The sequence below is a fragment of the Palaemon carinicauda genome, chromosome 38 (assembly GCF_036898095.1).
Source record: "Palaemon carinicauda isolate YSFRI2023 chromosome 38, ASM3689809v2, whole genome shotgun sequence".
NCBI lineage: Eukaryota > Metazoa > Arthropoda > Malacostraca > Decapoda > Palaemonidae > Palaemon > Palaemon carinicauda.
Window position 1 is genome coordinate 7,265,175 of NC_090762.1, and position 12,405 is coordinate 7,277,579.

Consider the following 12,405-nt stretch of genomic DNA (forward strand, 5'->3'; position numbering starts at 1 on the left):
TAACACAGTGGAGGAAAGAAGGTAGATCAGAAGGTGGAAAAATGTCCTATTTTTAATTAGAGGTTGGGAGGCCAGTGACTTCAATGTTTAAAGCATGATGCCTACAGGGTAGGACTCACTGAACTAATATGCCAAGTTTTTAAGCAGGATTTTCAAAATGATTTTATCATGTCTCTTCGACCAAAAACATAACTTACAAATTATAAAAAGTTTGATAATTTAGTTAAAACAGTACAGTACTCAATAGTTTGAAAATTTTTATACATACAGTATTAAAGTTATGGAAATCAGGCCGTACAGTCTCGTTATGCGGAATATTCCGTTAAGTTTCAAAAGCTACTATAAAGGCAAACATTGAAAATAGTCAACCAATTCATAGGTTTGATATCAAACTGGCAATCACAACAAGAAGTCATCATCTCAAAAGTTAAATATCTGCTTACAGTAGATTATGATTAAATTCACCTTAACAATGGCTGAAATTTAATAGTATCAATAAAAAATAAAAACAATCCTTAAGCCAACAAAAAAATAAATATCGCTTACCTTTCATCTTCATCATCTTCATCGCCCATTGCATCATCAATGACATCATTCATCATTTCTTCCTTCATGTCCATGATCTCCGTTTGTTTTTCAAACTCTTGCATTATCTGTTGTATTTGAGGAAGTTTCAACTGCCTGAAAGAAAGAAAACTGTTTAGTTTGATATTCTTAACAATAAACTTTTTATTAGATAACAAGACTGTATTTACCATAAATTTTTTCACCATTATTACATTCCTTATTAACATTTATACCCCTTAACTTTCCATTTATGAGGTTAGGCATAAAATTATGGATCACCATTATCTTATATCATGTGCACTTTAACCTTTTTACGCCCAAAGGTCGTACTGGTACGTTTCACAAAAGCCATCCCTTTACCCCCATGGACGTACCGGTACGTCCTTGCAAAAAAATGCAATAAAAAATTTTTTTTCATATTTTTTATAATTTTTTTGAGAAAATTCAGGCATTTTCCAAGAGAATGAGACCAACCTGACCTCTCTATGACAAAAATTAAGGCTATTATAGCAATTTAAAAAAAAATATACTGCAAAATGTGCTGGGAAAAAAATAACCCCCTGGGGGTTAAGGGTTGGAAAATTCCAAATAGCCTGGGGGTAAAAGGGTTAAGCATGATTCTTTATCCAGACTAGGTCCTTATTTATGGCCTTTTGCATAATTGCATGGGCCTCCCTGTAGGTCTTCGAACTGCTATTTCCATATCTTTGCCTTTTTTATTAAGTGTTCATCAACCCCTAACAAAAAATCTTACACAGTATACACAGTGTGTCTATTGAAAAACAATGCCAGAAATCAATAGCCAGATAACAAATGAAGAATGTATTACATATGTTTTTCACATACAATTCAAAATAAGAGTAAGCTGACGATTTTTCCTAATTATGCAAACCTGAGACCTTATATAGGAGTATGAGTTCAGCAAATCTGGAATTATTATTTAAACTTTCAGTGAGGTAGTACAGTAGTAGTAACTAGTGGATAGCATAACCTTTACTCTGACCTTAACAGTAGTAAGTTGACTAAGGCACCAGCCACCCCTTGAAACACTACCACTAGAGCTTTGGGGTCCTTTTACTGGCCAGACAGTCCTACATTTGATTCCTCTCTCTGGTTATTATTATCATCATTACTAAGCAATAACCCTAGTTGGAAAAGCAAGATGCTATAAGCCCACCCAATGGCTACAACAGGGAAAAAAAGCCTAGTGAGGAAAGGATGAAAGGAAATAAATACACTGCAAGAGAAGTTATGAACCATTAAAATAAAATATTTTAAGAACAGTAACAACATTGATGTTGATCTTTCTTATATAAACTATAAATGCTTAAAAAAAAAGAGGAAGAGAAATAAGACAGAATAACATGCCTAGGTGTACCCTCAAGCTAGAGATCTCTACCCCAAGACAGTGGAAGACCATGGTACAGAGGCTATGGTACTACTTAAGGTTAGAGAAAATGGTTTGATCTCGAGTGTACTTCCAGAAGAGCTGCTTACCATAGTTGAAGAATCTCTTCTACCCTTAACAAGAGAAAATTAAACACCAAATAATTACAGTACAGTAGTTAACCACTTGAGTGCAGATCTTTATGATAATCTTAGTATTGCCAGGTGTGGAAAGAATACAAATGGCACCATCTGAAACATCAAGAGTCATGATCGGAAGCAAGATCTTCCCTCTCCAATACTATGCCCAGTCGGTGTAGGAAGGGATCAATAGACAAATACGTCTCAAGTTCTTCTTTCCTTGGAGAAGATTGAGAACGAGAGGGAATGTTCCCAGTACTACTACTAGAATCAGATTTGAACCTCGAGTCATGATCTCCGAGGGAAGCTCAAGAATCCCTTTATGGCATGCGAGAAAATCAGTTCTTTGGTACAGAACAAATATCCTTTTCTCTGAGGCAAAAGCCTTCATAGAAAGGGGAAAGCAGTTTACCTAGAAATCTTCTATCCTCCAAGGCATCCAGGGACCTGAATGGAATCCATTCCACTCAGGAGACTGAAGACATTCCCTACTGGGAACTCCTCAAATACAAGGAGAAAGAGAGAGAGCATGAGGTCAACACACATTTGATCGGGGATAATTGATAATTGTTGTCGAAAGAAACTACTCTGATCTCGAACCATGATGGGTTTGAGTAAGAGGGTCATCCAGAAGAGTACCTGGATGCCGATGATCACGACTCCAGTAGTCAGAGGGTTTACTAATTAGACCAACAGATCATAATTCTGAGTGGATGCTCTCCAAGTCTTGCTTGCGTGGAGTCTTTCTTTGAAGAGGGTTTATAGTTACGCTCCATCATGTAAGCATGGCATTCCAAGGCACGGCGAGGTGCGTCTAAGCAACGTGCAGACTGGTGAGACCAAGACATGCAGTGTGGCAAGGTGCGTGATGAGCACTTTTGGTAACTCCAAACACCTAATAAGCAGAGCACACGCTGGTGCCATGTGCACTGCCATCACAGGTTCAAGATAAGAGGGGTTGTCTGATGGAAATAGTGAGTTAATCGACATGCAAGACCAGGAGTACTAGAGCAGTCATGCCTTTGTGCGTGTCCAGAAAAATGTTGCTCGTGCTCATGCTTGTGCGTGCATCCCAGAGGGAAGGCGCATGGAGACCATGCTAACACTAAGCATGTCTCCTCCACAGGTCTCGTAAGGAGACACAGAGACTGGTGTGATGGCGGATGTTTTCAAGGGGTGGAGCCTGAGAAGGAAAGACTCTCTCCTCTCTGCTCTTGAAGGGGACTAGCCGAAGGTGTCCAGTGCTAGAGCAGAAACACACTTCTGTGCCTTCCTCAAGTAAGAGCCGTCATCAACAACTCCTTGAAAGGGGTACCTTGCAGTCCAAAGGAGGTTCAAATTACTCACAGGGCATAATCAACATGAAAATCAGAAGAAGACTGCTGCTGAGGGAGAAGCCCTCCTGTTCCTCCTGAGAAATGGTCAAGTTTCCCATCCTCGAGACTTGTTCCTAAGGCAAAAAGCCACATCTTTTCTCTGTACGGCTTCCAGAGGAAACTGACAGGGAAGGGTCGGAAGAAATCCTATTGGGGGTCAGAGGAAGAGGGTTGGATTTCCTCTTGCCATATACAATCCACTGGGAAGGTGACCACTCCTGACAAGAAGATTCATGACTGCAGGAATGTCTTCTGCAGGCAGGACACAACAGATGGGGGTCCTTTTCCCTTCCACTTATGAAGGTGTCGCAACATCATCCCAACACCCCCACGGTAAGTCCACACAACTGTAAACATCCATAGGACAGGAAACAATGACAAGCCGGCTGGAGAGTAAAAGAAATATAAATTTACCAAGATATTCCACCCTGTGAGAGAACGTCTGTTTCGACTGACGGCCAAAATCAAAGTGACTGCTCGATGAACAAGAGGTGGGGCAGGGATTCCCCACGACCAGCCGCTAACCTGTTTACACCTCGTTATAAAAGTTTGACTGCCAAGTACTACAACTTCGCTGATATCTACGGTATCCTATTAAAGGCCGAAGATTTGTCATAGTGTAGGAGCAAAGTTAGATTAAACTTATGAAATATGCACAAGATCTATAATACTCTATGGAGTGAGACAAGGCCACTGACAAAGAAAGGAAGATTTTGAAAGGTATGAATTAGAACTCTATTGGGAAGAAACAAGGCCAATGACAAAGAAAAGAAGATTTTGAAAGGTGTGACTTAGAACTCTATGAGAGAGATAGACAAGGCCACTGACAAAAAAAAAAAAAGGAAGATTTTGAAAGTGAAATTTAGAACTCCATGGGGGAGAGACAAAGCCATTTACAACAAAAGGAAAATTTTGAAAAAAGGAGTGACTAAGAAATGTTAACTCATGATTACCTGAAAAATGAGAGTTGCAAAGAGATGTGATGGTTTTGCAGTTGGAAAACAGATTGAGAAATCAAATACAGAGATGGTAGCCAGAGAAGTATTACACTAGAAATGGAAGCAACAGGTAAAAGATCAGTAGGAAGGTCCAGAAATTCATTGGAAAAAGGCACATTATTATAATAAATTAGGATTTGTTCTTATATGAAAGGTAAATATTGTAGCAAGGTCAAGTTAAAGAAGTTGGAAAGCAGCCAAAAATAATAGCTGAAAAGTATGAGACAGTAAGCAACGCAGCTTGGGCCACAAGGAGACTGCAAAAAATCTTTACAGTAGTATTTATTAAAAGTGGGCCATAGAAGCCATTGTGTAAGTGGTAACTGCTTTAGGAAGAAAAAGAGAACAGAAGGACTAGTGCATAACTAAAAGGCAATAATTAAGTGCACAAATAATAAATAACTAAACTGTCTCTGCCAGAAAAGATTAACCAATCAAATGTTTCTGATGGTAATTATATTAATCAAACACAATTAGTTACTTAAAAATATGAAGGATGTAAAATGTTGGGGTCAGTAAAGGAAGTGATAAAGAATAGAGGGTTAGGATTGATTGTAAAGAGCTATGTATGAGAAAGTGACTGTACCAACTAGGATGTATGGATCAGAGTTGTGAGGAATGAAAGTGATGGAGAGACTAAATTGAATATGTTCAAGATGAAGTTTTTGAGGAGTATGGCTGGTGCATCTCGATTCGATAGAGTTAGGAACGAAGTAGTGTGGGTGAGAACTGGTGTAAGAAATTAATTATCTGCTCAAGTGGATATGAATGTGTTGAATTGGTTTCGTCATGTAGAAAGAATGGAAAATGGCCGTCTGATGAAAAAGGTGATGAATGCAAGAGTTGATAGGAGAAGTACAAGGGGAGGGACAAAGTTTGGGTGGACGGAAGGAGTCAAGAAAGCTCTAGGTGATAGGAGGATAGATGTGAGAGGCAAAGGAGCATACTAGAAATAGGAATACAGTAAATGCCAAGCGATTATGACAATTTCGATGGTCCCTGCTGTTTCCCGCTGAGGTAGCATCAGTAGGGGATTCAGCATATGAACCTTCATTTGCGGTGGATAACAGGGGAGGGTGGGCTGTATGACCATTGCAGTATCAACCAAACTCGGCTGAATTCCTTGTCAGGGTGGAGTAACAAAAAGAAGAAAAATCCTCCCTCTTTTTTTTTCCTATGTTAGCTATCAACAAAATTGGGGGAAGTGCCTTGGTAGATAGATAGATAGATTTAAAAACTTACTTATTCATATTCATCATGGCTTTGGTGACTCCTTTCATTGCCTGAGCCATTGCATTCTGACTCTTGAGTGTGGTGATTTTCAAAGATACTGCTTGAATCTGGGTACGCATCATCATAAACTTCTTGGCATAACGCCTAGTTCGGACCAAGTCTTTTGCCATCACTTTAACAGCATCCTGCAAGTAAAGTCATACTCTAAAATCTCCAGTAGATAGTGCACAAAGCATACAAAATAAGTTTACTCTTTCAACACATTTATGGATGTCAAACACCACATTCAAAACTCTTTAAAAAATTTCTAACAATGCTTTACGGTATTTGACTTTGTCTAGGCAGAATATTTAATAAGACGTGTTTACTCAGATACAACCTCGACATGACCATTTGGTTACATACTTATTACTATTTACCTTCCTAATGTGGGCTTGATATCCATGAAATAACGATTGGGTTACTAATGACTACTGTACTGCATTACATTTCCTAATTTGGACTTTACAACTGTGACAAATCAACTGAGTTACATACTTATGACTACGAATAAAGTTTCCTAATGTGGACATGATAACCTTGACATGAAGATTGGCTTACACTACAAACTTAAGACAACATTAAGTTTCCTGTGTACTTGATATTTGGAGAGAGAAAATAAAAAGAATTCATTTTAGACATTGTATTCAGGCGGCTTTAATAAGGAATTACTCAAAAACTAGATAAATTTTCTGAATTAAAAAATACATATATAACTGGAAATTAGTGCTTAGTCTTGTCTTCATCAGCAATAAGGTCTAGGGAGCTAATGAACCTGACTGAGCTTATTCCTCTATTAAAGAACTAAGCAACGTATTCTCAATATAACAAATTCCTTCTGGGAAGAGGGTAATGGATTTAATTCAGAGAATTAGGCAGATACAAACTGATGTGGCTGGGTTAAACATATCGAAATATTTTTCATTTTGCTTCAAATTTAATTTTACTGATGTGTCTGCATAGGTTTTCAAAACATAAAATAAGCTCTGTATGGTTTTCTGTATTTGGTACTTTCAGTCAGGATTCCTCTATGTTTATAGACTTTCATCTATGTCCTTTATTAAAGATTTTTTTAAACTATTCTTACTTGCTACCACAATATCTACACTCTGACAAGAAGTGGGAGATAGCAAATACAAGCTCTCATATTTGCCCTGAACTGGTGATATTAGCTTTAGCTTAGATTAGTCTATCATATATTCTTGGTTTTAATTAGTGTTGATGGCTAATTTTGAGTGTTTAGGATAGATAGGTCACTTAACAGTCATGTATCCACTGACATTAGGCTTTGATTTTCTTATTCGTAAATAGTTCTTTTCTAACAAAGTGAGCTAGTTCTTCCTTTGCTTTTTTTTTTTCTTAGTTTCTTGTCATGCAAGGATCTAGTAGAAATAAAAAAAAAGTGTAGAGATGATATTGGGAGCTTAAATGGCAGTGACTTCCACCCTACTAATACATTCCTTTATGTTTAAACTATCTAAAGGTTGATAATTACCCCCATCAAAACAGTTCAATTAACAAAAGCCCTGACTTCTATAACACTACACTGTAATTTGCATTTGCACGTTACTGTATACTGTACAACTTTATCTCTTACATTTTAATAAATGAAACAAGGTTTCTTAGCTGCTGGGATGCATATTTTAAAACTTGGTTACTTTTGTTTGAAAGAGATGAATACCACCATTTACTTCTGGTTGAGTATATCTGAGAGGACTGCATTTTCTCTTGAATACTAGGGACATGCTAATGCCTGTAACATTGTGAGCTCTATGTTTCGCATCTACGGAGATGAATCAGGATTCAAGGCCCACTCTATGATCTTTCAATTCCACACTGAGATCGTCTTCTTAGTGATTTTTCTTTTCACCTTCCCCATTAACTCAGGGACGAGCTCCTGAAATTCTTTTGAGGTAACACCTCAGAGCTCTCACTGGGTATAGTAGGATCTGATATGGGTCATCGGTTACGTTACAGACTCTCAATCCGGATGGGTAGTGCGATACTCCCGGATTTTGAGTCTTGGCGATAAACTCAGGGACGAAGCCGAGCATTACCTGTCCTCATCTCCTTGAATGGGAGCAGGAAGACTGTTTTCAGAGTCAGGTGAAGATCTGATGTCTGACGTAACGGCTCGTAAGGCGCTTCTTTAAGGGACCATACAACTCGAACAACATTCCATGGAGGTGGTCTAACTCCCGACTGAGGACAGGCAAGCTCAAAATTTCATATGAGGTGAAACAACAACAACGATGAGGAAACATTTACCCATTTCAGTTTAAAGGCAATGCTCAAAGCTGAGTGATACCCTTTCACTGCCAAGACTGAGAGAAGTTTTTCCTCCTGAGGGTATACTGTACAGGGAAATACGCTATCACTAGGATAGAGGCATCGACAGAAGCGATACCCCTTCCACGACACCAACCACAGAAGACTGCCCACTTTGCCTGATATACTGCAGCTAAAGATTCCTGGAGGTATCCAGACATCTTTTTCGTAACAGGTAGCGAAAAGCTTATCTTCGTGAGGAGATACTGGATAACCTCCAGGCATGAAGATGTAGGGACTCTACGGCTTTGTGGTAAATCTTTACGTGTGGCTGTCTGAGTAGATTGTGACGTGGAGGGAGTTCTTTCAGGACCTTTGTGAGTAGCTGTAGAAGGTCCGGGAACCATTACGCGTAGTGCCATAGCAGAGCTATGAGGGTCGTTGAACAGGTTGTTGGATGCTCTTACCTTGTTGAGCCTTCTCATCAGGCAAAATGAGAGAAATGCGTAGACATCTGTGCTGTTCCATCATTTGAAAGGCATATTGCCATAGGGCTAGAGGACCTGGTACCGAAGATGAGTACAGCTGAAGCTTGCTGTTCAGAGATGTTTCGAACAGATCCACTGTCGGGGAACCCCACAAGTCAGGACTTTGTTGGCTACTACACGATTCCAGGACCACTTTCAGAGCCCACTATCCGAGTCACTCTGCTCAGATTGTCTGCGATCACATTCCTCTTGCACGGAGTGGAGTGAGTTGATAGGGACACTGAGTAGTTTTCTGACCATCTTAGCATCTCCACTGCTAGATGGCATAAATGCTGTGAAAATGTATGTACCTCCTTGTTTGTTGATGTATGTCATCACCATGGTGTTGTTGGTCATCAACACTATGGAGTGACCTGACAGGAGCTGATGTGCAAAAATCTTTTAGACTCGGACAATAAGGCCATATGATACGATTGTGAAGAGCATATATTCCCGGGAAGGGGAGAATGAAGGTCTACCCCTCTGCAAAGGTTGTTGACTGCAACCCACCATTTTAGATCCATATTTTGCTCGGGTCCCATAGGGACCAATAGGTCCAGTGGGTCCTTGTGCTGTGATCAACTGGACTTCAGCTGCCACTGAAACAATCGTAAACGCAGTCAGCCATTGGTAACCAGACATACCAGGGAGGACAGGTGTCCTATTAGACATAGCCACTGTTTAGCTGGAAGGGAGTCTCGCTCTAAGAAAGAGCTTGCTACCTTCTTTAGTCTTTGCATCCTGTCATCGGGCGGTAATAATTTCCCCAACCTAGTGTCTAGGTACAGTATACGTCTCTGTGATGGTTACAAGGAGGACTTCTCAAGATTTACCACAATCCCCAGATCAAGACTAAACTCGAGAAGTCTGTCTTGGTGTTGGAGAATGGTCGTCAACAAGTTTGCTAGGATCAGCCAGTCGTCCAGGTATTTCAACAGACGAATGCTGTTCCTGTGGGCCCAGGTTGACACCAGTGAGAAAACCCATGTGAAAACCTGAGGTGCTGTTGACAGGCAGAAGCACAGCACCTTGAACTGGTATCACCAGTTGTCTACAATGATTCTCAAATATAGTAAAGCCTCACAACACAAAATTAATTGGTTCCATAGTGGCTCTCGTGCCGTGATTTTTTCGCATTGTGAGTTGCATTTAACATGCACATAACCTAATTTGTTCAAGGCCCAACAAAAACACCACATTAAATGTTTTTAAGAAGGCTCAACTACACTAAACTCATTGAAATACTGTATTGTACAATCATTTGGATCATTCAATAATAATCTAGCCATTAGTAACCTGTAAAATAAATGTATAATTAGAGCAAACAGTAAAAATACTGTAAAAAAAATGTGGTAACCTTTGGAGTTAGGCGATGTCTGAGAGCGAAGTGCCGGCACAGTAGAGGATGAAAAACAGCATAAGACATTAACAAGTGGCAGAAAACATTAACAATTAATTTAAAGAAACACATTAAAAAATGGTAGAAAATATTAACACAATTTTACGATGAACTTAAAATCCAATTTTCTTTTGCGTTATTCCAATCTTGTATTTTTTTTAATTTAACACTTTGTATTTTCTGTATTTTCTTCACCACTGCCACTTTTCTTTCTCTTAAGATCACTTTGAGCTACCCCTTGGCCTACTAGTACAGAAGGCCTCTTTTCAAAAAACTATCCAAGAAAGATTGTTTCTGCCTGCTTAAAATTTCCCTAAAATGACTCAGGTACACGTCATTTAGATATTCAAGCGCATGACCTCCATCAATTTTTTCTGGAAGTCTCTTTTCGACAAAAGCTGCAATTTTATGGTAGCAAGCTATGTGTTAGTCCTCGAAATCTTGTACGGAGACAGCATTAGGCCAAAGCTTCTTCCACGCAAAGTTCAAGGTGTGCCTTGAAACCTCCGGCCAATCTGTATCGATGATTTCGAGGCATAACAACTTTAAAATGCTCCTTCTAAAATTCATGAAGGGTGACGTTTGTGCTTTCAGTGATTTTGAAACAAGTCGTGAAGAGATACTGTATTTCGTGTAGAGTTTCTTAAAGTTGGAAATCACTTGCTGGTCCATGGGCATGAAGAGAGGGGTGGTGTTAGGCAGAAGATAGAGAACCTTGATAAAGGAAAAATCCTTGAGGCCAGGAGGGTAAGCAGGGGCATTGTCCAGCACCAGCAGGGATTTCAGGGGGAGGCACTTCTCTTCCAAATATTTCTTCTCAGTCGGGCCGAAACAAAGGTTTATCCACTCGGTGAACAAGGTTCTTATTACCCAGGCTCTGGCATTAGACCTACACATCACCGGAAGCTTCTCCTTGATCACTTTGTGGGCCTTGAAGGCTCGAGGAGTCTTGGAGTGATACACCAGCATGGGTTTCACCTTACAATCCCCACTAACAATGATGAACGTCTGACAAGGAATTTTCTTCCAAAAAAGCCGTTTTGTAGTTGAAGACTTGCTGGGGACTATAGCCTTCCTTGACAGTCAACTCGTCGAACACATCAACAAATGCTTCGGCCGCTTTTCTGTTCAAGCTTGCAGCCTCCCCATGACGCACCATCGAATGAACCCCAGACAAACTCCTAAATTTTTTAAACCACCCCCATGAAGCCTTGAACTATGAGGTTGCGTGCTTCGATGTCCCTTCTTCTGTGTCGTCTTCAGCCTGAGCCCACATGAGATCATCAAAAATGGCGCTGGCCTTCTAGCAAACTATTGTTATGGTGATCGTGTCTTCAGCGATTTCCTTGTCCTTAATCCACACAAGCAGCAGTCTCTCCATCTCATCATGGACATGGCTCCTCTTGCTAGAGAAAACAGTCACGCCCTTAAAAGGTGTTGCTGCTAAGATGGCTTCCTTCTGTTTCAGGATCGTTCTTATCGTAGACAGATTTCGGTCATATTCCTTCGCGATCACACTTAACAGCATAGCAGCCTTTTATTTCTTGATTATTTCCATGTTCATCTCCATAGAATAGAAAGCATCCTCCTCTTCTTTCCCTGCACATCACCCTACTGTATCACAACACCATACAGTACAATAGCCATGAAAGCGAAATCACAAACAAAAAGTCAATGAATATGATACTGCTGCTGAAATAAAATGAGCGAGAGATGCCAATGCGTAGATGCATGATGGGATATAGTACTGAAGATGCTGACCAGTAGGAGAGCAGGACCTTATGGCAGTAACTAGCATCTGAGTAGGGAGATAACCAAAGGGAGCACGGGAGGATATTGGCGAGTTTACAAGCTGGCGGCGCAGGAATTATAAAATCATTCTTGGAGACAGTCGAACTCTCGTACCGTACATTGTTTCATTGTGAGAAAAATTTTTCACGATGTTAATTGTAAAATCCTTTGCATCTTCTTTCGCAGTGAGAAAATTTTGTAAGCAGATTCTTTCGTGTAGAGAGGTATGGCTGTACTTCCTTGCTGATAGATGGACTGGTAATAGCCACTACACACTCTGCTAACTGGCAGAGGGTAGTTATACCTTGCTAAAAGTCTTATAATTAGTCTAGTTTTTCAGCTTTGCCATAAGTTCATTCCCTAATAAAAAGTGAAATATGTTATTTTTATTAATAAAATAAATTTTTGAATATACTTACCCGATAATCATGTAGCTGTCAACTCCGTTGCCCGACAGAATTCTATGGAGGGATACGCCAGCTATCACAATACTAGAAGGGGGTGTACTTACCAGCGCCACCTGTGGCCAGGTACTCAATCATTTGTTGTTGACACCTCCTCAATTATTCCTCGGTCCACTGGTTCTCTCTGGGGAGGAAAGGGAGGGTCGATTAAATCATGATTATCGGGTAAGTATATTCAAAAATTTATTTTATTAATAAAAATAACATTTTTCAATA

General features: G+C 39.8%; 1 protein-coding gene across 3 annotated transcripts in view; it reads right to left on the bottom strand.

The window, feature by feature from the left end:
• Vps2 (vacuolar protein sorting 2) overlaps window positions 1–12,405 on the bottom strand; it is a 53,214-nt gene that overhangs the window by 11,715 nt on the left and 29,094 nt on the right. For all 3 annotated transcript variants that reach the window (XM_068361864.1, XM_068361865.1, XM_068361863.1), the window contains exons 3-4: window positions 5,711–5,886; window positions 547–681 (exon numbers count right to left, since the gene is read on the bottom strand). In XM_068361864.1, the coding sequence (XP_068217965.1) occupies window positions 547–681; window positions 5,711–5,886 (311 nt within the window). The remainder of the gene's footprint in view (window positions 1–546; window positions 682–5,710; window positions 5,887–12,405) is intronic.